Here is a 25,937-nt window from a genome sequence, read left to right as displayed (position 1 = left end):
AGAAGGCGGAGAATAACTCCTAGGCAAAATATTTTATAGGAAAAGGGTCTATAGGCCTCTACATTTTGCAAGTTTGGAAGCAACTAAAATATACTCAATATTTGAATTTCTCGCTGCCCTATTGCATTTATACTAACGTCACTGCAGCTTTATTATGACGTCACGTTACCGCACGTCTCTCCATGTATATTTCTACGCATGAGTATACACAAAATGGGTTTTCAAATCAATTTCACAGTTGGCTTAGTAGAAAAACACAGCGAATGTATAAAATATAAACTTTTGAACTTGACCATATATAGAGTTTGACTTCCTTTAAAAAAAATTTAACCTTGACCATAACTTTCGAAGTAAACAAAATATTACTAAGGCTTTCATATTTCACAAGTGTATTTCTTGTGACTAGACCTTAATTACTTTTGATATAAACAATTTTGACCTTTAAATTTGACCTTGACCTTTGGAGTTTGACTTGCAACTCTTTGAACCAAACTTTTTGGACCAGGCTTGTATCCTGCATCTGATGCAGAACTGGTAGTGTCCTTACGTATAAGATACCTCATCCACACTAGTTTGGTTGAAAATGCACAAGTCAGTATCAGGTTGGGTTGTGTACATCCCTCAATGCATACATCATTCATGCAAGTTTGGTCTATCCCAAGTATATGTAGGCCTTATACAGCTGTAGTTGGGGTATTTCTGAAAGGACCTGGTCCAAAAAAGTTTGGTTCAAAGAGTTACATGTACTAAGGTACTAAGAATCAAGTCTCTGTGCAAAGGATTGAATACCGGTATACCAGTACTGACAACAATTTCAAATACATGCAGGTGTATTTATATTTGTTTTTATTAATTGTAAACAATTTGAACTGCAAATGCATGTTCTTTTTAAATACAATAATATAGGAAGAATAACAGAGTAGAAATAAATTTTAAAATTTATATTGCAACAAGAAATTCATACAAAAAATATAAATATAATACATATATTTCTTTTCTACATGTTCTAATTGCACAATCCCTGTACCTTGAATACAGTCCACCTCTTGTCTATAATGACACATTTTGAACAACTAATTTTTCACAACTGTCCTTTATACAATGTAATTGTGTTGTTTTTGGTCCGTCACTGAGCAGACTCTGTACCTCCCTTCAGTTCTGGACAGATTTCCAACAGAAAAACCTCCAAAAGACCCTGAGAACAAAAGTAATACAGTATTAGGTATTACATGTTGATAAAGATATTATTATTTGTTGTACTAACTCTTAGCACTTATTTGGTATTTAGTTACAATTCATATTGTTTTATTCTTCCCCTTCTATAATAAATGTTCTATTTAAAGCAGGAAAATTTTAAAATATTGTCTTTTTTTCTTCCTCTTCTATCCTTAAGGTTCTATGCACTGGCAGGAAAATAATATAATTACTGGGTATAGATTCTCATCATCAACAAATATGTCAAATACTTACATAAAAGAGGTGTTTGTTGAGTCTTGTGTCTTGTAAAACCTCGAACATTTTGATAGCCCCTCTTCTACCATTCTCCTCTCCTAAAAGTGTCCTGACTGCATCTGAAAGTGGAAAAAATTCTCATTATTTTCAGAAATACCGGGTAAATAAACTTCTCCAAAATAGCACAATGTAATTTTTAACAACAATATGTATACTCTGATATTGAAAGAGATCAATTTACCTGGCATGTTGTTTAAGAACTTCTCCTTGGCTTCTAGCCTTGTTTGTAATTTTTGGAGATCTGTCTTTGGGGTTGGAGGTTCAGCTAGCTTGCCATTGGGCCACATGGAGTTCTTAAACAAAGTGATGTAGTAAATGATCATGCTCTCAGAAAATACCCAGTCCACTGTTTCTCGCAGTTGTCTACAAAGTAATGTGCCAATTTGTATCTCCAATATTTGCATTACATGTATTTGTAAAGCCAATCACCCTGAAAAATTCCTGTGTGTGTGAGTATAGTGGTGAAATGTGTCATCTATCACTAATATCAAGCCTACTTTATTAACCAACTAACTCTTATGAAAGTAAATTTGAACAAGAGGCCCATGGGCCACATCGCTCACCTGAGAAGCTTTGACCATTCTGTTCTTTACCAGATTTCACCCTTGTTATACATAATGCATCCCCACATTACCCCACTGATCATAATTTAGACATTTTGAAATCTACACTACCCCATGATCCTTCCATTGGCACATATGTTTCAGCTTTTTTGGCCCAGTGGTTCCTGAGAAGAAGATTTTCAAAGATTTTTCCTATATATTTCTATGTAAAACTTTGATTCCCTATAATGGCCCCGCCCTTCCATCGGGGGTCATGATTCCTACAATTTAGAATTTACACTATACCAGAATGCTTTAACATAAGTTTCAGCTTTTCTGGCACAGTGGTTCTTGAGAAGAAGATTTTCAAAGATTTTTCCTATACATTTCTATATAAAACTTTGATTCCCCATTGTGGCCCCGCCCTTCCCCCGGGTGTCATTATTTGAACAATTTAGAATCTACACTATACCAGGATGCTTCCACATAAGTTTCAGCTTTTCTGGCCCAGTGGTTCTTTGAGAAGAAGATTTTCGAAGATTTTTCCTATATATTTCTATGTAAAACTTTGATTCCCCATTGTGGCCCCGCCCTTCCCCCGGGGGTCATGATTTGAACAATTTAGAATCTACACTATACCAGGATGCTTCCATATAAGTTTCAGCTTTTCTGGCCCAGTGGTTCTTGAGAAGAAGATTTTCAAAGATTTTTCCTATATATTTCTATATAAAACTTTGATTCCCCATTGTGGCCCCGCCCTTCCCCCGGGGGTCATGATTTGAACAATTTAGAATCTACACTATACCAGGATGCTTCCACATAAGTTTCAGCTTTTCTGGCCCAGTGGTTCTTGAGAAGAAGATTTTCAAAGATTTTTCCTACACATTTCTATATAAAACTTTGATTCCCCATTGTGGCCCCGCCCTTTCCCCGGGGGTCATAATTTGAACAATTTAGAATCTACACTATACCAGGATGCTTCCATATAAGTTTCAGCTTTTCTGGCCCAGTGGTTCTTGAGAAGAAGATTTTCAAAGATTTTTCCTATATATTTCTATATAAAACTTTGATTCCCCATTGTGGCCCCGCCCTTCCCCCGGGGGTCATGATTTGAACAATTTAGAATCTACACTATACCAGGATGCTTCCACATAAGTTTCAGCTTTTCTGGCCCAGTGGTTCTTGAGGAGAAGATTTTCAAAGATTTTTCCTATATATTTCTATATAAAACTTTGATTCCCCATTGTGGCCCCGCCCTTCCCCCGGGGGTCATGATTTGAACAATTTAGAATCTACACTATACCAGGATGCTTCCACATAAGTTTCAGCTTTACTGGCCCAGTGGTTCTTGAGAAGAAGATTTTTTAATGACCCCACCCTATTTTTGTCTTTTTTTGATTATCTCCTCTTGCGAGGGGATATGTCCCTTCATTTTAACAATTTAAATTCCCCTTTACCCAAGGATGCTTTGTACCAAGTTTGGTCAAAATTGGCCCAGTGGTTCTTGAGAAGAAGTCGAAAATGTGAAAAGTTTACAGACGGACAGACAGACGGACAGACAGACGGACAGACGGACGGACGACGGACAAAATGTGATCAGAAAAGCTCACTTGAGCCTTCGGCTCAGGTGAGCTAAAAACTAGCAAATTTCACACATGTAACTTTAAAGTTTAAAATCCAAGTCAAAATCCAATGTTTCTTGAACCTAAATGGTGCAAACATCTGCCATTGAGAAATACAGAATTTAATCAATGTACCCACCTGTTTATAGATCTTCCAAAGGTGACTTCTACAAACATGATGAAGCTGCGTCTCAGCCATTTAAACATTCCGTGACACTCAAACACCTCGTCCACAAGTCTGTAGAAGGGCTCGGCAATCGAGTCCTTCCTGTCCAACTTGGAACTGAATGGGAGAAAAAAGTCACACTAAAAAATCATCTTGGATGCAATATTTTGAGATGTTTTTAATTACTGAATTTGAGTGACTAGTTGCCATAATTTGAGAGATGTCGTATGTGGCATCAAGCACTGGGCGAGTCACCCAGTGCTTGATGCCACATACAACATCTCTCACGTGGTATGTGACCGTGACTCATGTAATATTTTATTCCCTATATTTTTTACTTTGAATCATAAACTTAACATTAAGTAGTGAGAAATGCTCAATAGATGCTAATGATTTCAGGATTTATAACTTTGAAGGAATGTGTCAGAAAATTAAATGATGCAATCTAGATTCATCAGTAAATAGGTGTTCATTTTCTGTGCAAGTATTCATATATGTCCTCTTTAAAGTCAAATGGTTATGAAATTACTAGAAAGCAACACATTTTTACATGAATGTGCATACTGTTCAAGCTATATCAGATGTTAGATTTAGAAAGTACAAGTACCTGGATAAAATTTGAAAGGCATGTATATTGTATATACACTGTAGTGTAAAAATAATGATACAGTACTTTTAAACACACCGGTTTAAAGTTTGCATTTTTTTTTTCTTAGGCAGTCTTTTTCACCATTCACAGTGAAATAACTTCTGAAATAACTTGTACATAAAATGTAGAAATCTCTTCATAAATGAGGAACCATTTTTCAATTTCATTTTTCCCCCGAGGGGGAATATGATTTTTCTTGGCTGAATAAGTCTTCATGTTACCTGAACATTCATGCAATGAATTGTTTATTATACCGAAACAAGCAAAACCTTTGAAATAAACATAAACTTTCAAATTCAGCACTGCTCTCAAATTCACTTTTATTTTTTTACGTAAGGTTATTATAAAACCCTTTGATCAACACATTAACATCAGTTTTGTGACGTAAACCAGGCTATTGTGACGTCTACTTCTCTCGGGAGTTTTCGTTCAACGAACGAGAACTATATTGCGGGAAAATACCCTTGGTGTTCCGAAGAGGTGGAATATGATGAAAAGCGTGCTGACGACCGGGAAATATGAAGTTTTACATCCCGATCACGTGATAACTTAGAACCAATCAGATAAAGCGTTGTTTAGAATATTTATAATGAGGTATAATAATATACATTTATTGCATGATAGTGAGGGAAATATGAAGACTTATTCAGCCAAGAAAAATCATATTCCCTGGGGGCTTCGCCCGAGGGGAATATGATATTTCTTGGCTGAATAAGTCTTCATGTTTCCCGAACATTCATGCAATGAATTGTTTATTATACCGAAACAAGCAAAACCTTTGAAATAAACAAACTTCTCTCAAATTCATTTTCATTTTTTACGTAAAGTTTCTATAAAACCTTTTGTTCAACACATTAATATCATCAGTTTTGTGACGTAAACCAGGCTATTGTGACGTCTACTTCTCTCGGGAGTTTTCGTTCAACGAACAAGAACTATATTGCGGGAAAATACACTAGGTGTTCCGAAGAGGTGGAATATGATGAAAAGCGTGCCGACGACCGGGAAATATGAAGTTTTACGGCCCGATCATGTGATAACTTAGAACCAATCAGATAACGCGTTGTATAGAATATTTATAATGAGGTATAATAATAAACATTACAGTACAGACATGACTTTACAGTCTGCAGTCAGAGACAGCACACTGATCCCTACCCATCATCTTCTTCATCCACCAGTTTTAGTTCGTCTTCGTTCACTTGTTTGTACTGACCAATTGGCAAGCTACAGTGTGATAGAAAATCTACCTAATAATATATCACATGCCAAATATAAATATATATTTGAAAAATGAGAGTGCAAACTAAGGAGATGCTAAATCTTTTTTAAAAAGATAAAATGTACAGTCTATTCTTGTTATCTCAAACGAGAAAGCAAAGTTAAAGTGAATTTTAAAATAGAAAGTAGGAATTGGATCAAGTTAATGGTTAGGTTACAGATTTCATTGTAAATACTGTCCATTATTAGTAAATACAGGATACATGGGATATTGAACTGTTGAACATTTCAATTGTCAATTCTAACTTGACTCAGATTCATTTATAATGATAAGTCAGAGATATACTGACCTTTTAATAATGGAGGTGATGAAGAACTCTTTCTTTTTCTCTGGTTTCCTGTGCATGAAGAATTCCGGTGTAGGCGTCAGAAAGCCGTAGAGAGCCTCACTCTGGGCCATCATTCCGTCCTTCATTACAGCCTAAAAATAGAAATGTGATGTCAGTACAGTATATTAGTAGGCTCCAGGACCAAAAATCAAAATCCCTCAAAGATTGCTTCAAGATAATATAATTGTCACTGGGTTCACATGTGTGTGAAATTCAGTCAATATATCGGGTCTCAATAGCTCAGTTGGTTAGAGTGCTGGGACGGTTACCAAGAAGCCCTGGGTTCGAGTCCCGACCTGACTTTTCACCACCTGTGACATATTATCTTGAAGCAATCTTTGAAATTCTAAATGTCACCAGTGTATAAAATAAAACTACCACAAATTAAGAGAAAATGATCAATAAATCATTTAGACTCTAGTAAAGGGTCACACTCACACTGAGATAATCATTCAGTATTCTCTTACACTCGGTCAAGAATTTGTCGTCCAGGGTCGTGAATCGCCGCACAGATGGAAGTTCTTTCTTCTTCAACCAAGGTCCAATCTGTAAAGACATAAATCAAGAAAAATATATGTTTATGGAAAAAACATTGTCATTTTAGACCAAGCAGAGAGTGAGTGAGAGAGAAAATACGAGAGAAAGAAAGACAGATAAAGATTTCAAGTTTCTCAAAGTATCATCCACTAGTATAACTCACCTCTGTGAGTTTCTCGTGGAGCCTGTTGAAATCTGGGATAGTTCTGGTGACTAGCCAGCCCTCGGCACTGTGTTGGAGATTGTAGGACTTTTCCTGTCCGGTCAGATGTACAATCAAAACAAAGGTAGGGATCCTCTTATCATCCTCCTCAACAATCTGTGTGGGATAAACCAAAAATAGAGAAGATGTAGGAATAAACAAATCAGAAATCCTTAATACAAGTACATTGCTTTTACATATTTTAACCTAAAACAATATACAAATTGAGTACAGTAAACAAAATACAACTTAATTCTATTTACAATATGTGTTAAATACTTCTTTTGCCATGGATATTCCCTACAAGTACAGTGTACTCTATATCATGCCACTGGTATTTGTATATACGTACACTGTATGTAAACTTGTGTCCAGTGTAACACTAGTCTATTTATTCGTCCATGATTAAGCTTTTGAATGAAGAGTACAGTCTGAACCACTGTACTACAATACCCTACACCCCCTGACCTGGGCTTCGTAGATCGTGGCCCTCCAGGAGCCCTGGTTCTCACACCACTTCTGAGTTCTCAGGATGTGGATCTCTAGCTGCCTCCTCTGTAGGATCAACTGCTCCAACTCCCCCTCCAAGTCCTTCTCTATCTTCTCTGTCTTCATACAAGATAGAAAAAAATATGATGTAAGGATAATACTTTAAACTTTTCATATACTGTACATGTACATTTCATGAGAAATGAGGTCTTCTGAAAGAACTTGTTTGTGAATACTGAAGTTTAAACACCACGTTCTCATACTATACTTCAAAGCAGGGTGCAAAAATCCTGCTCTTCATGAATATTATAACAGTGAGTGTTTAAAACAAGATGTGTTTGTGAAACACTATGCGCCCGGTGGTAACAAAGTTCAAAAACACTATTTTTTGCAGATAAGTCACAGTCAAGGCCACAAGGTCATCGACCTTGGTGTCATTTGAAAGAACTTTATTAGTAAAGTATGCATACCAAATATGAAGTACCTATCTGTCATGGTTCAAAAGTTATGGCGAAAAGTCTAAAAAGCTATTTTTAGCATATAGGTCACAGTCAAGGTCACAAGGTCATGACCTTGATGTCATTTGAAAGAGCTTTATTAGTAGAGTATGCATATCAATTATGAAGTCTCTATCTCTCATGTTTCAAAAGTTATGGCGAAAGTTCAAAAAAAACTATTTTTAGCATATAGGTCACAGTCAAGGTCACAAGGTCATTGACCTTGGTGCCATTTGAAAGAGCTTCATTGGTCGAATATGCATACCAAATACGAAGTCTATCTCTCATGCTTCAAAAGTTATGGCGAAGGTTAAAGTTGACAACAGACAGACAGACAGACAAACAGACAAACAGACAAACAGATAAACAGACAAACAGATAAACAGACAAACAGACAAACAGACAGGACAAAAACAATATACGCCTCGGATCTATCGATCCGGGCGCATAAAAATAAATTTTGAGTAAAAAATTCTTTTTTTTGACTCATTAGTCTGATAAAAGAAACTAGAACTGTCCAAACGGGACAAAATACCCCCGCTGGATTCTGCAGAGATAAGTTTTTCCATGATAAAGATATGTATCAAACATGAATCATACAATATTTCTTCCAGTGACCTTGAACTTGCACAGATGACCTTGGGTCAAAGTCATGACACACACATAGGTCATGAGGTATCTTTGTGTGAAATGAGAACATACCAAGTTTATCCATAAGAAAGATATGGACCGGAGACAAATTATGAAATTTTTCTTCCAGTGACCTTGAACTTCCCCAAATGACCTTAAGTCAAGGTCATGACAAACCCTTGGGTCATGGGCAATCTTTGTGTGAAATGAGAACCTACCAAGTTTATCCATAAGAAAGATATGGGCAGGACACGAATTATGAAATTTTTCTTCTAATGACCTTGAACTTCCCCAAATGACTTTGGGTCAAGGTCATGACACACCTTTGGGTCATGGGCAATCTTTGTGTGGAGTAGTAGATTCTAATGTTCCTCCGTTAGAAAGATATGGACCGGACACGTTTGCACAGACAGACGGACAGACAGCTAGATGGACGGACGGACAGACAGACAGACGGACAAGGTGATTCCTATATACCCCCCCAAACTTCGTTTGCGGGGGGTATAATAAAATTGAATATCTTTCACAAATATCTATAGTATAAATATATACATGAAATTATAAAATTGTACATTGTTTTAGTCTCAAACCTTCACATCATCCATTTTCCGTGATTCTCTGATGGCTTTTAGTGCATGGCTCTTGTTCTGGATTTTCCCATCCAGCTGCTCCAGTTTCTGCTGAGCAAAGTAAGACTGATCCTTAAAAATAACACTGTCATCACTGTTAAAGTCCATGTAGACCTCCTCCTCATCACTGTCTGGCTGGAAGAACAGTAAATCTACAAAAGAACAGTAAATCTACAAAAGAACAGTAAATCTACAAAAGAACAGTAAATCTGGAAAAGAATGAAGAAATCTACTAAAAGAATAATCAATCAACAAAAGAATATTGTATCTACAAAATGTTAATACCCTCTGTCAAAATCAGAGTAATGCCTAAGGCACCATAAATCCATTTTTAAAGATTTTTTGTGAGGCTATAACATTCAGATATTCAGAGATAACTTGGCATGTTCTGTATATAAAGTGGAATTTTGATATCTCAAACAAATATATCTTGAATATGACAACTATGTTGAACTGATTTTGAAATCCCAACTATTTTTTCTTTTAGTATCTTCAAATTGAAGATACCTCAAAGTCTTAGGCCCAAAAAAATTAATAAATTGTTTCTCAGGCCAAAAAATTCAAAATACAATGAGGCAGGCAGGCTTTTTTTTTTGAAGCAGGTTTAACACTTTTTTAAAGCCATTTGTTCAATAAAATGGTAATGTCTACTACTTCTTAATTTTTGTTCTCTGAAATTAGTTATAATATGTATTCAACTTTAAATAATGTTATTCCAAACATTATTTTAAAAATTAATTCATAAAATTCTGTAAATCTAGAAGAAATATAATGTTTTTTTAATAAAAACGTCTATCTTAGCTTTTATTAAAAGGGGAATAACTCGATTTTCTTTTTCAACTTGGAAAAATACAGTTATTTTCCTTTTCAATATGTCAATAAAATTGATCAATGCGGCCGTTTTTAAACTGATGCGGCGGTGCCTGAGAAACTATTGATTAATTTTTTTTGGCCTTATCAACTTCAAGATAATGAAGTTTGACTGTGTACTTTTATGCACAAGCCAGTTGTATACCTTTCCTTTGTTCTGTGAGATCAGCTGGGGTATCTTGTTCTAAGGACTTCATATACTTATGGTAAATATCACTGACAAGAAATGATGGATAGTACTGCTTCTTCAAGATGTCCAAGACAGTCTTCTCTCCCCTCTCAAATGCTCCATAGTCCTACAATATACATGTAAGACTGTACACAAATAAAATTGTACTTTTCCCTTAAATTCTATACAGTCATAACCTACATGGGAATGTGCATTATCAGAAATGTATACATATGTCATTGACTGGTTAGCAAAACTTTATTTTTCTATGATTAATGGTACATATATTGTAAAAAGCCTTAGGTTTATCACTCAGCTACCGGGTATGTGCAATTGCTTAAAGCTCCAAGAAAAATGATCAACAACTGAACTTTTCTTTCCCATCAAAAAGGATGGACTTCAGATTAAATTAATAGTAAACAGGAATCTGCCCTATGTAACTTAATAGACAACTTACAGGTGAGTTCCCCAGTAAGAACGCCTCCATGTCTTTCACGGTTCCCCTGTCCAGCTTGACCGCACTCGTACTACTGGCGATGTATTTGTCAAATATCTCCTTACCCAACTGATACTGCTTCCTCTGAAAGGATAGAAATTAATGTCTTAAAAAATGAATTTTTTACAATAGATTGAATAGTCCATCAATTTTATTATGATTTATTGAGGTGTTATTTTTATAGATTTATGTACTTTTCATAATCTTGTTATTCTTACCTTTTCAGCAGTCTCAAGTCTTTCTACAGCCATGCAAAATCTAGTAATAATCAAAATGGAAATAACTGGTTGTTGTTTTTTTTAAATATTGGTCCAATAAAACAACATACATACTTTAAATCATACAGTAACAAACTGCAAAAGATACGCTGTAGTGTTATTCCCAAGAAAATTGGTAAACACTTCAATCACTGAATCTAACATGATTTTTTTATCTTGTTACACAACTTCAAATGTTTAAGTTTCCTTATATTTATTCAATTTACCCAAGCAAGGAATGGTTGTCATCTTTTTCTAAAAATTTGTAAAATTCCATTTTAGCTTCCACTGAATCCATCACTTCTTCAAAGGACAAAATCTGCACAAATAAAAAGAAAATTGTTTTGTATTCTATTAAACTTTTTAAAAATTTTCTATAATTTGCAACACACATATATAGTGTATGTATTGATATGTGCATAAGATCAAACTTGAAGATGCTGGTGTTGTGATGATGTAGGAATTTTTTTATATCCACGAAGATATTTTTTTAAGGGGGGGGGTTGCTAACATCCCTGCAATCATTGACCAGTACCTTTGTACTCTTTGTGACCATTCCCTCTGGGTCCTCTGTTGTTTCATAGCTCTTGTAATCTGGTCCCCCTAAGGCATGTATTCTCTTCTCACTGTGAACTTTGGCAATAGTCAGCTATAAGAAAAAGGAAGAAATCCCAGAGATTCGATCAACCTGAGCTATGAGATTTGTCAATCTATAAAAATGTTTTATTAAACACCAATCAGCAAAAATTTATGCACACAAAATGACTACCTGATTTATGTATCTCTTCAGATTTCTAGCTTTTAGAAGATCCCCTTTACCCATGGCTCGAGATGGTCCTTTCTCACCAGGTTTCAATGGTTTTTCTGTCAGAACAAGAATATTACTGTATCATGTACGAGACTCATGCACAATAGATGTGAAGAATTTTTCAAGGTATTCTACACACATTTCCTGCTTATAAAAATTTTCATCACAGAATCACAATTTCTGTGGGTAGAAAATTACACTGATTTCTTAGATTGCCAATGTGGGCCTTCAAGTATGCTGAAACAAATTTCTGCAAAAAAAAGGTGACTGCATTCATAGTGTAAATAAAACCACTGTGACAATGAAAATACATGTGTATATATGTTTTAAAATTGATTTTATATTGTTTAATGCCGAGTCGGCAATATTTCAGCCATATTTTGGCGGATAATACATGTGTAAAAGAAATATATTTCTATATGTACTGCATACACCAATTTAATTCCGATTTTATGCCTATGAAATTCTTTATAAAACTACAGCTATTCTCTGAGCCAAATTCTCCCTGTAAATAAATGGTACCTGGAATGTTCTGTTCCTTTTTAATGTTCTGAATGGTTGTTGCATGGATTATTTCTGTCATGATATTGTACCTGTAAAACACAAAATGCACATAATGAATACAAATCCAAGAGATTTATTATAAAAATATTCCACTTACAGTTCATATAACTTTCTACTGTACATCCATGGTAACATGTTGTAGAAAATTCTTTTCTCATTGAATGCATTAATTTTTCAAATAACAGTTGGTTGCACATTGTTTATGTTTACATTTCTCATTTTCTTCATTTCATTTACTCCTTCTTAACGAACCAAAATCTCATTTTTTTGAAAAATATGTATCATTACTAAAGACAAATAATACTAAACAAGTATTAAAGCGCATGTGCAGTGTATTTTGATATTAAAATTAAGCTGGTATAACCTTATTTGTTTAAGGTGCTCTATATCGTCACACTTGTCAATGAGTTTCACGAATTCCTCGTACGTAGCTGCATACGTATACTTCTTACGAGTATCCTCAGAAAGCTGTCGTCGGTAATCAATGTAGTTTATTAGTTTCTGATTTATGTAGTCAGGATCACATATCATGTCCACGGAGGGTTTCAGAACTGGAAATACATGTATAAATACAAAACAAATACATAAAACAGTTTTTAAAAAAAGTTTATATGTTTTCAAAGGTCAAAATTATTTTTTAAAACTTAAATATAATCATAATAATCATTTTGAATCGAAGGTAAAATTTAAGCATACTGTTGCAATATTGTTCTATGCTTATCTAAATTAGGATATCAATTATCAAACCAATTTAACATAGTATTTTTTACTCTCTCCATATCTTTATAATGTCTAGCTTTGATCCAAATCTTTACACGATGTAAATCAACTATTAGAGAAGGGCACTGAGAAATATTCATGTATTTCTTGACCAACTTGAACTTAAAATATTTCTTCCTGTAAATCTTTTTTTGTCAACAAATGTAGAAATGCTTGCTAGAATATGTCTGCTAATTTAAGATGTAAAACTATTGCAAATAAAAGTTTTGAATGATAGTTTGGTTTTAGTAATTTTAAATTCATTTCAAAATTTTTAATTCTACATAGAAAACAAGTGTCCTTAACCTTCTATCACTACCTTTAAGTTCTGACTAGCTTTAATTTCTAGCTTTACAATAATTCAGTAACTTCAAATAATTTCAGTAACTTCAAGTAATTTCAGGAACTTCAAGTAATTTCAGTAACTTCCAGTAATTTCAGTAACTTACTGTAATTTCTTACCTGATGATGTCAGTATTTCTCTCAGCATTCTCCGCAGTGTGTGACAGCGAATGTATTCCTTGGGTAGCAGTGCTATCAGCAGAGATTCACAAACCTTCCTCAGAAATTCTGTCTCTGTCTCCTCGTTATCCAGCCAGGGATGTAAAATGAATTTCTTGGCTATTTTGTCATCTTCTCTGTGTTTATAGACACAAGCTTAACTACATTACTCAGATAGGTTTATGGTAATCATGAACTTACATGTATACAGTGTAACCTTCTATTCTGACATGCACATGGAGAGAGAAAATTTGTGTCAGAATAATATAGACAGGGTGTCGTTTGTTTTTTTTTTTTATATAAAAAGCATAGAAAATAACAAAATTGGACTTGAAATAAATTTTCTTAATAGTTTTTCAACAGGCTCATAAAACAAATACTGTGTAGCAAAAGTTCCACAAAAGTATACAAAGGTATAAGCTAAATTGCTATACCTGCAGTTGACTTTTTTCTATGATGACACACATCATATATAGAACAAGATCATTAAGTAATAATATTGGCTGTACCTCTTCCTGTATTCTCTGATCTCCTGGAAATGTTTGTGGATTTTCAGAATGACGTCCTCCGTAATCAGCTTCATTTTGTCTATCTTCTTCAATCTGTTTGTCAAAGATTCAATCATCACCCATATGTCACTTCTAAAATGAATTTGAAAGATATATTGATAACCACAACTGAATATTCTCTCATCTTGCTCTAAAAATATGTTACAATTTGAAGAAAAAAGATACAGTAGATATATGTAAACTTTGAAATATTGTCATATACAAGTACACATATATTTACATGTAGGCTGCTTTATCAAACTGGAAAAATGGATAAATAAAATTTAGTATTCAATCAACTGTACTAATTTAATTTGGACGACAAATATTTTTGTTTTTAATGTAAAAGGTTGAAGATAAGGAACAGAAATCGTTCCTAAAAATCAAAATCATTTTTCTGGCTATGAAAAGAAGGTATTGTGTTGCGAAAATTTGGTGATTTACAGTACAAACCTTAGAGAACTTAAAAAAGCTTCATGGTCCTTCGACAGATCAGCATACCATGACATGATATAGTCTCTCATGATAAGGTCAAGAACTTCCTGTAACGCGCCATCTACATTTCTTGTTATCACTACTTTCTTTGTCTCCGATTTCTTCTCATACCTTTTTTCCTACAAGTAATCCATTATATCAATTAAAATATGATAATCTGGTGATCAAATCAGATAAGTGTTTTTTTAATATATTGCAACATGATAATTTCTCTTAATATTAATTCTAAATACTGCAAACCAACTTTTATTCGTGGCGACTCAATTTCACGATTTATCATGTGTAAACAAATTCTTGACGATAAATTTTCACGATCAAGACGTTTTCGATCTGTTCTAAATAGACACAGAGACTCTGAGGACCCGTTCACTGCGAGAAATATTCACAATAACCTCTCTCTCGCGAGCCTTCCGAACATTTCTCGCACACGAATGAAAGTTGGTTTACAATGCACCTATTTACAGCAATATTTACCTCCACAGTGTATACAAATATTAATTTACCATCAATTTGATGAGTTCCTGTGCCATTTTTGACTCCCGGGGCTGGGAGGCTGGTTTGTACGTTTTTCCCTGGACCAGAGACCATGTCACACCAAGATAGATACCTAGTACGGCTATCACACAATGGACCAACAGAGACAGGACTGTGCCAATGACCTCATAGTGGTAACCAATAGCCAAGACTGCTACCCCGCCTCCAAGAATGATGTATCTTGTGGGAGCCATATCCTTCTACACAGTTCTCATTCATCTACATGATCTAGCTATAAAAAGAGCAAAACTTTCAATGTAAATTAACTCACCAAGATATTGGCCATGAATAATTTACTAATTTTAATCAAATGCATGAAATCTATGTAAAGATACAATAACTTGAAATTAGTATATCCATGATAATGATTATGTTGATGAATACACTCTCTAAATTGTTAGTCATTAGAATTTTGATTAGATGTTCAAATACTTTTTGGTTACAATTAATGGACAATTTTTTTTCCATTGTACATGCTTATAATATTTGAAAATACAAAATAAATAAATAAATACATTAAAAATTAACCTTTAGAAAGACAGTGGGCTGATTCGATCTGACATTATATGGGATAAGAAGCTTCAACAGGTTGGGACCAATCGCCCAAATGGGATATAATAGTCCGTTAGGGATATAATATCCCAAATGGCTATAAATTTACAGTGCAAAAAATGAAAATTTTTATTTTGGCTATAAATATCATAAATCCGGCATCAGGACACTGAAAAAGGAATAACTTTTGGTTGACAAGTTTTCCTGTATGCCCATTGTTTAGGAGATTGATCCCTCGGAAGTTCCTTAACTTCTTGGGGATCAATCTTACAAACGGTTGGTTGCAGAAAAACTTGCTTACCAAAAGTTATTCCTTTTTAAGTGTTTTGATGCGGATTTAGGATATTTCTTGCCAAAATAAAAATTTTTAATTTTTGCACTGTAAATTTATAGCCCGTTTGGGATATTATATCCCTAACGGACTATTATATCCCATTTGGGCGATTGGTCCCAACCTGTTCAAAACAAGCTAGACTGTTTGTGTGGACTTCAGTTCTGAGAAATTTTCCTTTAATGTGTTCATGTATATTTGTGACAGAGTGGTTTTAATGAATAAATAATTAATAAAGAATATTTATTTATATCTCTGTATATCAAATTTTTTTTAAAGTTTTCATTATCATCATTGCACTTTTCACTTTGCATGTTACTAATTCCGACTGGCTGACCTTGTCGACCTTTGATCAGACTCTATAATAGGCTTACAACATAAATAACACTTGCCTTGTTACGTGTTTATCAGTATCAGCATTGAGAAAAAAAAAATCACTTTCAAAATAATTATGAAAATATTGTATGCCGAACCCGACATGGGTTTAAAAAGCACTTGTAGTTTCGAAGCACAGAGACCTGCGTTACTTATTTTTCTTTTAATAAAAAAAATCCCATACCTAATATTATTATTATGGGTATATATTTTTTTTATTAAAAGAAAAATAAGTAACGTCAGGTGCCTGTGACATACATGTAGTATGGGTTTTTATTTAATTCATCATTGGTGTGCATAGATTGTTTTTTCCATTATTCTGGCCTTTGTCAATTCTTGAAATATTCAAATTGACAACTTCCACGTAGGCGATAGCCTGTCCACTTCTCTAAAGAGAATAATAGGCGAGTATATATGGTAGTCCTGTAGTCCTTTTTATTTTAATTAAACTTTTTTAATTAAAATAAAAAGGATTATAGGACTACCATATATACTCATGCGCGGATCTAGAGGGGGGCTGGGTCGGGGGGGGGGGGGGGGATCAGGACCCCCCCCCCTGGAATTTACACGTTTAAAAATGTATATACTAAAGCAAGAAAAAAGTGGACCCTACTAGGAAAACGCTGACCCTGCTGGTGAACATGAATATGTGTTAAATTGGTATGAAAAGTGAAAGATTTGAGGCAATAGAAATCATAGCCTACCCCCCACCCCCCACCCCCACCCCCCAGGTTTTTTACGTTTGGGCGAGTTAAGTTTTTTTTTTTTTTTGCTTGTCAAGAAATTTCTGGGATTGGAATTTTTTTTGGACTGGGTGGACCCCCCCTGGAAAAAATTTCTAGATCCGCGCCTGTATACTCGCCTATTATTCTCTTTAGAGAAGTGGACAGGCTATCGCCTACATCCACGTAGGCGATAGCCTGTCCACTTCTCTAAAGAGAATAACTCGCCTATAAGTTGGTCCGCCAATGTACGTCGGTTGTATTTTCATAGAGGTTCATTTAAACTGAATTAGAGGGATTTACCCTTGACCTGTTTATAAGTCGGTACAACCTTTTGCCAGAATTGTTTGACATTTTAAATTAATGTACTGTTATTTTTTTGGTGGGGTGTGTGTGTGTGTGGGGGGGGGGGGGGGGGGGTTAAGCGCCCGAATCGATAGATCCGAAGGGTATATTGCTTTTGTCCTGTCTGTTTGTCTGTCTGTTGTCAACTTTAACCTTCGCCACAACTTTTGAACCTTGAAAGGTAGAGACTTGATATTTAACTGATATGCGTACTCCACTAAAAAGTTCTTTCAAAAGACAACAAGGTGAATGACCTTGTGACATTGACTGTGACCTACAAGCTAAAAATAGCTTTTTCAAACCTTAATTTTCAATAACTTTCGAGCCATAAGAAATATAGACTTCATATTCGGTATGCATGCTTTACAAATTAAACTCATACAAATGACACCAAGGCCAATGACATTGTGGCCTTGACTGTGACCTTTATGCTAAAAATAGTTTTTTTTTTCTAACTTTTGAACCATAGGAGATACAGACTACATTTTTCGCACGCATACTCCACTTATAATGTTCTTTCAAATGACATTAAGATCAATGACCCTGTGACCTTTTTGATAAAAATATATATATATTTTAACTTTGTTGCCGCCAGGCGCATACTGTTCTACAAACACCTTTTATTTGAGTTAAATTTTTGTCCAATGTCCAAAGAGATTGGTATTTTTTGGACAGTGAAATGTGACATTTTATATATGTTTCCAACATTCATTGGTGAACAAGACCTATCATTTATGCATTCAAAGATTATACATAAAGTACAAGTATTTAAACTTGTTTTGATAGTTTTATTTTTATCTATTTCTCATGAGAGTTTATGTATATAGGTGTAGCACTTTTTAAAAAAACATTATTTTTCTTGCCTGATCATGTCAGAATCTTTATTAAAGCATCATTTAGAGTGTATTTAATGTAGCTCCAATTAGTGGTGACAACTAGGCCCAATTGAAATAAATAGTTGATTTTATCAAGGAAGGGTGTAGACCAACTGCACCATTAGATAGGTATGGCACGCCAAATTCACAAAAATGAGATAATCATAGTTTCACAATCGATAAACTAGGTTTATCGGTTGTAAACTATAGTTTACAAGCCGTAAACTATAGTTAACAACGTTAATCTATATTTCACATCTGTAAACCATAGTTAACGCGATAATCTTATGTTTCACAACCGTAAACTATACTTAACACCGAAAACAATCATTTGCGATTGCAAAACATAGATTATCTGATAAATACAGTTTCACGATTTGTAAACTATAGTTTACAAACCGTTAACTATAGTTAACGATCTGATAAATATAGTTTCACAATTTGTGAAACTATGATTAACAACTCTTAACTATAGTTTACGATTGTAAACTATAGTTTACAAACGTGAATCTATGTTTATCAACAAAATCTATTGTTAACGCTTTATTACAGACAGATAAACTTAAATTAAGGTCAAGATCTAGTAAATGACTTTAGAATAACTTTTCAGAGCTAAATCCATTATGACGTCATAATCACTTTCAACTTTCTTTTTCCCGTACTTTACGGCTGTAATAGAAATATGTAGAAAATTAAGTATTTTCATTGAATTCAATTTGAAATCACATGAAAAGTAGGCCCGATACCTATCTTAAATTTAACATTATTTTAAAGTAGAGACTAAGAACATACAAATAACCGTTTTCAGAAAAACTGTAGGCAATCTGGATACATTTTCTTTGTCTGATATGGAAAAAAACTCCCATTTTCAATACTGGATTTCTTAATTTTTCATTGAAAATGACAGTTTAAACTATGGTTTTACATCTTATTTTTCTACAAATTATGCCCCGAAACACCTATTTTGACCAAGCTTATGTTATAAAGCATCATTAAATGAATTGATTTCTTAAATTTGAAAAATCTGTAGGCACCTTCCATTTACTAGATCTTGACCTTAACATTTGTAAAGTATAGTTAACAACCGTTAAATATAGTTTTACAGATGAAAACTATACTTAACGAATCGTTAACTATATTTTACGGTTTGTAAACTATAGTTTACAGTCGATAAACCTAGTTTATCAATTGTGAAACTAGGTTTATCTCATTTTTGTGAATTTGGCGTGCCATAGATAGGGGCCTTTGTTTGTCAGAGTACATATATTTATCAGTTTTCTATGGAATGCCATATACGACAGCCAACTGCTTAATTACTGCCAACTGCTGACTGCTTACTGCCAACTGTCAGCTACTTACTGCTAACTGCCACAAATATTTGAATAAATCTTTTTTTTTATTGATATTTATGTGAATTTTCAAAAAAGAAAAAAAAAAAGGCGCGGATCTAGAACATTTTTTTCAAGAGGGTAACTCATGTTAAAAAAAATACAACCCAGAAATTTTCTTGACAAAAAAGAAAAACAGGGGCGGATCTAGAACATTTTTTCCAAGAGGGTCACTCATGTTAAAAAAAAATCCAACCTAGAAATTTTCTTGACAAGAAAAAAAAAACGTAAAGTCCTTTCCGTAATGTAAAAATTTATTTCGGCCGTGGAGAGGGGGGGTTCTCATGCGTCAAACCTTCATGTCTATGACATTTTTTATACCAACTTAACACGAATCCGCGTTTTCGGGGGGGGGGGGGGGGTTCTTAGGTTTCTTTTAGTTGATTCATTTTATACATTGAATAACTTTTAGTTTAGTTTGTGCATAAAATAACTTTACAAATTCCAGAGGGTGGTCCGGACCTGTCTCTCTAGATCTATGCATGTAAAACATATCTTATTTGTAAAAACAAAGAGATAAAATGTTTGATCGGCGTTTTCTAAGTGAAGGGTCCAAGGTCAGTTTTATAGTTCGTTTAGTTTATACATTAACCCATGACTAATGCCCCCACTCCCAAGATCTTTGCATTTGAAACATTATAACACACAGAGATATACTAGTACATCTTTAATTTTTGGAAATTTTTAACTAAAGAATTTTCAAAATATCTTTATCTGCGAAACGACAAATATATATTTTTTTTAATGTTTTCTCTTCAAAGGTTTTGTTGTCTCCGGCGGGGGCGGGGGGGGGGGGGGAGTTACTTCATTAAAGATTAAAAGCAGAAAATACTCATTTTTCAAATAAGAAAATATAAATAAACAATGCACTTTATCAATGGCATATACTGAATATTACATAAATTAAAACATAATGGTCATTTAGTCAATTTAATTTTACCATGCCGGGTGACCTCTTGGATCTGCGCCTGTTTTTTTTTTCTTCTTCTTTCTGAAAATTCATATAAATATCAATATAAATATAAAATTTATTCAAATATATGTGGCAGTTGGCAGTAAGCAGTTGGCTGTCGTATATGGCATTCCATAGTTTTCTATACAATTTAAAAAAAAATATTTTACATTTAACAATCCGGAAGACAAGCCCCTATGAAATGGCCAACCAAAGTTTTACATAGAAATATATAGGAAAATTCTTTAAAAATCATCTTATCAAGAAAAGCAAAGCCATGATTGGTCTTGGGACTACTTTTGATATTAACTATTCAATAATAATCCAATTTCTACTTTTTCCCAGCCACACTGCTCAGGTGAGCGATGTGGCCCATGGGCCTCTTTTTATTTTAATGCCAGTCTAGGCAGTTAAAAGACCTGTAACAATGAGAATTCCGCGAAGCACACCCCCTATAGTATTTCCGTATCGGTATATTTCAAATGGTTTATAACGTCTTGATTTATATTAACTGGAGTGTCGGGTTGTGGAATTAAGCAAGTACACTACACTCCGGTATAGTTACAACGTACCTGTAAAGCTATGGAAGAGTATAGCAGCCAAATAAACATCATGGACTTCTTGGAAGTTAGCTAAGTTATGTAACCTTTATACATAGCCACGGATTTCCAGCATAAATCAATTACAACGTTCCATTGCTCTGATGAGTACTGTATAGGGGGAAAATAACTCGCGGTGTTAATATTCGCTATATTCACGGTGTTAACAAATCCGTGAATTCAAGAAACAGAAAATAAATTTTCAATAATCTCCATGTTTTATTTGGAAATTTGAGAATAGACTACATAAGATTTATATAGGTGTACGTGCAGTCATTTCAGTAATTGCGAGTAGAACTGTCATTCAATTAATTTTAATTATCACGCTTTACTTTAATTCAAATCGGCAGATGATAATTTGTGTTTGTTCAAAAACTGTTTTAATAGCCAACGCTACATGTTTCATCAAACAAAACACGTGGGCCATGGGTTTTGATTACCTGTGCGTAACTAATGTTACCACGTGTATTTGTTACCTGCATTCTCATGCATATTAGTTTATGTAGTTTAATTTTATCGACATTCTGGTTTTAAAAGTCTTTCAAATATCGAACTTACTGACGAAGGAAGTGTGGAAGGATATTATTTCGTAGAACTACATAAAAAGTTTTATTTCCGTCCAGTGGTTTTTCGCCGCGTTGTATTGAAGATCTCGGGTGCACATGCACTCATAGTAATAGCATATAGGAAAGTCATCTAACTTTTAGGGACTATTAATAACTGCATTTATGTTAATCGATTATTTATGAAATCTAACAATTTTATAATAACTTACCCTGTTGTTCGTAAAATAAAGACAAAACTCTGATTAATGTCGTTTACATGTAGCTCTGGTATGGATTAAATGGAGACAAGGGAAGTAACTTTTATTACATACCAAATTCCGTGAATTCAAGAAACCGCGATTGTGTCAGATGAGAGAAAAACGTGAAAATTACAACCCGTTAAATTAATCCCCTATACAGTATACTGAAGCAAACAACTTAAAATGATTTTCAAATGCACGATGTTTTGTGTTACATAATTTACTGCAGTGAAATAATTTCCCCTTCCTCCAATGTAAACTTTTATAACTTATCATGCTTAAAGGGTTCTATTGATATTAATGGTATTATATTCAGTCAAGCTTTTTGAACACTTATTACTTGTTACATATAGAATCTATTAGACTATTACATGTAGTATAAATCTTTCATTTTCATTTTCTAAATGGAATGAAATAACAGAAAGAAATAACATTCTTGGAGGAAAACTTGGCAGGAGTTGGTCAAGGTGCAAGGGTGTGGGTTGAGGGTAGGATTTTTGCCGTTCTCTTCCAATGCAACATCAACATTTGCGTACTTTTTAAATATCGAAAACTATTTAAAGCTAAATATTTTTATCGCGAACGAGCTTCCGTATACCTGTCTTCTCCCTTTTTTTTTTGGCGAAAATTAATATAACTATACATGTATAGAGTTGCTCGACCGATATGGGTATGTTCAATCTATCTGAGGTTATAATTATTATTTATTCAAATGATTATTAAAATAGTTTTATACATTGTTTTTGATTTATAGGTTGATAATTAAACTGTTTTTATTCGATGTTTACATTAATATTTATTTTAAATGTGGCTTTTTATTTACATTTATTAAAACACGTTATATTTAAATATAAATTGAACTTTTTCAAAATATAGCAATAATTGGTATTTATTTTGATTAAGTGTCTAAACAGACGACTGTATATGATATTTCAGACAAACTTTCTTAAACTTGTACGAGAGTTATTTGATAAAGTTGAAAGAGTTAAATCATTTAGTATCTTTTAGCTAACAAAACTTTTTACCCCCGTAATCGAAGTTTCTGGGGTATATAGTTTTTGTCCTGTCTATCTGTCTGTCTATCTGCTCATCTGTTTGTTTGTCCCCAAAAACATTAACCTTGGCCATTACTTTTGGGGAGAGGGACTATGGCTTTCATATTTCACAAGGGTATTCCTTCTGACTATATGTTTCTTTGGGTACCACCAAATTTGACCTTTTAGCCTTGACCTTCGAGTTTGATCAAATTTTTCAAAAAATGATACCAACCTTTAGCCTTGGCCTTAATTTTTGAACAGCTGGTGCTAGGGCTTTCATACTAAGTGTTTTCCTTGTGATAAGACCTTTCTATGGGTACCACAAAATTCGTCTTTTTGACTTTGGAGTTTGACCCACTTTAACACAAAAAACTCCAAACTTTTACTTTGGCCATATCTATTGAACCGTAGATACCAGGACATTTATACTTCACATATGTATTTTTTGTGGCAAGACCTTTTATAGGATGCCACCAACCTTGACCTTTACGATTTCCGTCACTAATACTAAAAAGTAAAAACTATAATGCACATGTTAAATATGAAAATCATAGCTCCACTAAATCAACAGTTATGGGCAAGGTTAAAGTTTTTTGCGGACAAACAGACAGACCGAGAGACAGCTAGACGGACGGACGGACACGACAAAAACTATATATACATGTACCCCCGAAACTTGTTGCATAAAAATTAAACCTAAAAAAATCTGACAAGTAGAAAGAAAGTTAGGAAAATTAATTGCCCAAACAAAAAAAAATCGTATTTCAAGAGGGTAGGGGTCGAACTTCTTTTTTATACACTACTCAGATTACCCTTATTTGATTATCTATAGTGTAACAATACAGGGGTGGAAGAGGTATCCTCGTATAAAAGTCTGTACTTTTAACAGAGAAAAAACTATTTTAAAGTGATGATTTTTCTGGTGGCGCTTAAGATAGTCAAATTTGGATAGCTCTTTTAATTATGTTTTCCTCCTTATATTACAGCTTTAGCATTGACTACTGCAGTAAGAATAGTACTCGGAAAAACAAGACCGTTCACAAGTGTCATTGAAGCCTTACCTGGTAAACTCATATTGAATTTCATAAATGAAGTATTACTGTAACGCTAATAAATTCATTTCAATTTCTGTATAGTTACTTGTCCTTCCAACAGGCTGGGATGAGTTGGGAGACATAGAGCGTGCCGTCATAGAAAGTCAAACAGAGGGAGACAGAGTGTGGGCGTTGTCCGAGTATCGATCACGGCATGGTGGTAGGTAAAACATTATATATACAAATAATGGTAAAAATTATTATCATTGGATATATATATATTTTTCGATTATTATGAGTTCATATATCATACAATTAACATGAATATGGTCTCAAGCCACGGTCCGGAGTCCACTCATGCCAGAATGTATGATTTTGGACGTGGTTTGCGACGATGACAAAGTCATGTATTAATTAAATACATGATAGTTTTTCTGTTTGTTTGTTTGTTAGTCTGTTGGTTTGTTTTTACTTTTTTTACGAATATTAACATTATGTATTTCGCGAGTAAAAATGGTCAATAAAATCGTGATATCTCTTGTTTAAAGCAAAGAAATGAAATATTTTAGATCTACTTTTACAGACTTTCACATGTTAAAAAAAAATGAAATGTGTTGTTTTCTGTAATTTTTCAGTTCGATGTCCGACGGCATTTGAGTTTGCAAGATTCTTGACTGAAATCGAAGGTAATTTCAGCGGAATAAACAGAAATAATATAGGTACTCGAAAAACCTCCTCCTCTCTTTTAACTTTTCTATTTTGTAAAACATCTTTATGAATGTACGGATGACTCGTATTTTATTTACAGAGGAACTACGTTTAAGAATCATGGATCTAGAGAACCAAGTAGAACTGTTGCGCATGTCTACAACAGCACATGATGTCATTGAACTAAGAAACTGACACCTCTATGCAACAACCGAATGTAATCAAGAACTTTAATTTCGTAAAGTATCTGTCATTTGCTTCCTGCTTTATCATTTATTAGGACATTGCAATATATATGTAATACTTTTCAAAATAAATAACATATGCATACCTGTATATTATTATTTTCTTTTTTATACAGTTCATGAAATTTGGATGTAAGGAGCACATAGTATGTAAAACAACTCTTATGCACACTTTTCTCATTAAAAATATTTCATTCTGACATTTTACTTGCTTTACGTGTTTAAAATTACTCAAGTTTGTAAAATCTAGATAGAGGTGGTAAGGCAGGTTGGAATTCAGGATTCTTTCAGGAGGGGTCCCACCCCAGTACAATACTTCTAGTCCAAAAGTAAAAAATCTATCACAGGGTGAATTACAATTAAAATGTTACTAATTATCATTCATTGCCTTTTCATATATTTTTAAAAGGCATCATATTATAGTAACTGATGAATTCTGTTGTCACCATACGGAATTTACTATGTTTTTTCACTGCCTTATTCATTTATTTATACTGTTTATTCTGTATTCCCTGCGCATTCGCGACAATAGGTCTACAAATTCTCGGGCACTCCAGCCATAGACTTTGGGGATAGAAGACGCTCGATCCCTCTCCCCAACACAAGTGTATCTCCCGATAATTGTGGCATTGTGTCTAAATTACAGTTAGAAATAATTGTTAAATAACTTCTTAGTATATTCAATTTTTATTCAGTATTTATTTGATCATTTTATTTAAAATAAGTAATTTCTGAATTATCCAAATTCTTAAGTTTAAACGATTCGCGTAAAAGTGTGAGTGAGATGAGAAATATTAATACCTGTTATTTATCATATTTCAGGTCACCCCTTTTCTGTACATGCATGTCTATCGTAATTTTTTTTCATAGGCGTCGGAACCGG

General features: G+C 33.9%; 2 protein-coding genes across 3 annotated transcripts; one reads left to right on the top strand and one right to left on the bottom strand.

Moving 5' to 3' along the window:
• Positions 1-855: 855 nt before the first annotated feature.
• On the bottom strand, positions 856-15,319 carry LOC134256102 (sorting nexin-25-like). 2 transcript variants are annotated; one of them, XM_062738709.1, is made up of 22 exons: positions 15,056-15,319; positions 14,511-14,671; positions 14,019-14,150; positions 13,471-13,646; positions 12,614-12,800; positions 12,208-12,278; positions 11,647-11,741; positions 11,413-11,526; positions 11,105-11,196; positions 10,839-10,878; positions 10,582-10,704; positions 10,101-10,251; positions 9,047-9,237; positions 7,309-7,449; positions 6,802-6,957; positions 6,540-6,647; positions 6,063-6,193; positions 5,650-5,718; positions 3,816-3,959; positions 1,694-1,875; positions 1,471-1,571; positions 856-1,195 (listed from the first exon to the last, which is right to left on the bottom strand). In XM_062738709.1, the coding sequence occupies exons 1-22, from the start codon at positions 15,278-15,280 to the stop codon at positions 1,127-1,129; spliced, it is 2,859 nt and encodes a 952-aa protein (XP_062594693.1). In that variant the 5' UTR covers positions 15,281-15,319; the 3' UTR covers positions 856-1,126. The 2 variants fall into 2 exon arrangements, with proteins under 2 accessions (XP_062594693.1, XP_062594702.1); XM_062738718.1 differs by lacking the exon at positions 5,650-5,718.
• A 7,377-nt stretch (positions 15,320-22,696) lies between these two features.
• LOC134256045 (uncharacterized) lies at positions 22,697-25,020 on the top strand. The gene is made up of 5 exons (XM_062738637.1): positions 22,697-22,700; positions 24,054-24,131; positions 24,223-24,321; positions 24,737-24,787; positions 24,910-25,020. The coding sequence occupies exons 1-5, from the start codon at positions 22,697-22,699 to the stop codon at positions 25,002-25,004; spliced, it is 327 nt and encodes a 108-aa protein (XP_062594621.1). The 3' UTR covers positions 25,005-25,020.
• The last annotated feature ends 917 nt before the right edge of the window (positions 25,021-25,937 follow it).

Source organism: Saccostrea cucullata, unplaced genomic scaffold (genome assembly GCF_032062105.1).
Source record: "Saccostrea cucullata isolate Sc308-1 unplaced genomic scaffold, CSIRO_AGI_Scuc_v1 ctg1086, whole genome shotgun sequence".
In the NCBI taxonomy this organism is placed as follows: domain Eukaryota; kingdom Metazoa; phylum Mollusca; class Bivalvia; order Ostreida; family Ostreidae; genus Saccostrea; species Saccostrea cuccullata.
This window is presented reverse-complemented; position numbering and strand designations above follow the sequence as displayed.

What these genes read in the sequence shown, in the direction of transcription:
- LOC134256102 (XM_062738709.1), bottom strand. Translation starts at nt 15,280, where the DNA reads ATGGCTCCCACAAGATACATCATTCTTGGAGGCGGGGTAGCAGTCTTG. An exon ending in TGAAGAGATACATAAATCAG is followed by an intron (nt 11,527 to 11,646) that starts GTAGTCATTTTG and finishes TTTTTCTTATAG; the next exon opens with CTGACTATTGCCAAAGTTCA. An exon ending in GTTCTTAAACAACATGCCAG is followed by an intron (nt 1,572 to 1,693) that starts GTAAATTGATCT and finishes TTCCACTTTCAG; the next exon opens with ATGCAGTCAGGACACTTTTA.
- LOC134256045 (XM_062738637.1), top strand. An exon ending in TGTCATTGAAGCCTTACCTG is followed by an intron (nt 24,132 to 24,222) that starts GTAAACTCATAT and finishes TCCTTCCAACAG; the next exon opens with GCTGGGATGAGTTGGGAGAC. An exon ending in GTATCGATCACGGCATGGTG is followed by an intron (nt 24,322 to 24,736) that starts GTAGGTAAAACA and finishes GTAATTTTTCAG; the next exon opens with TTCGATGTCCGACGGCATTT.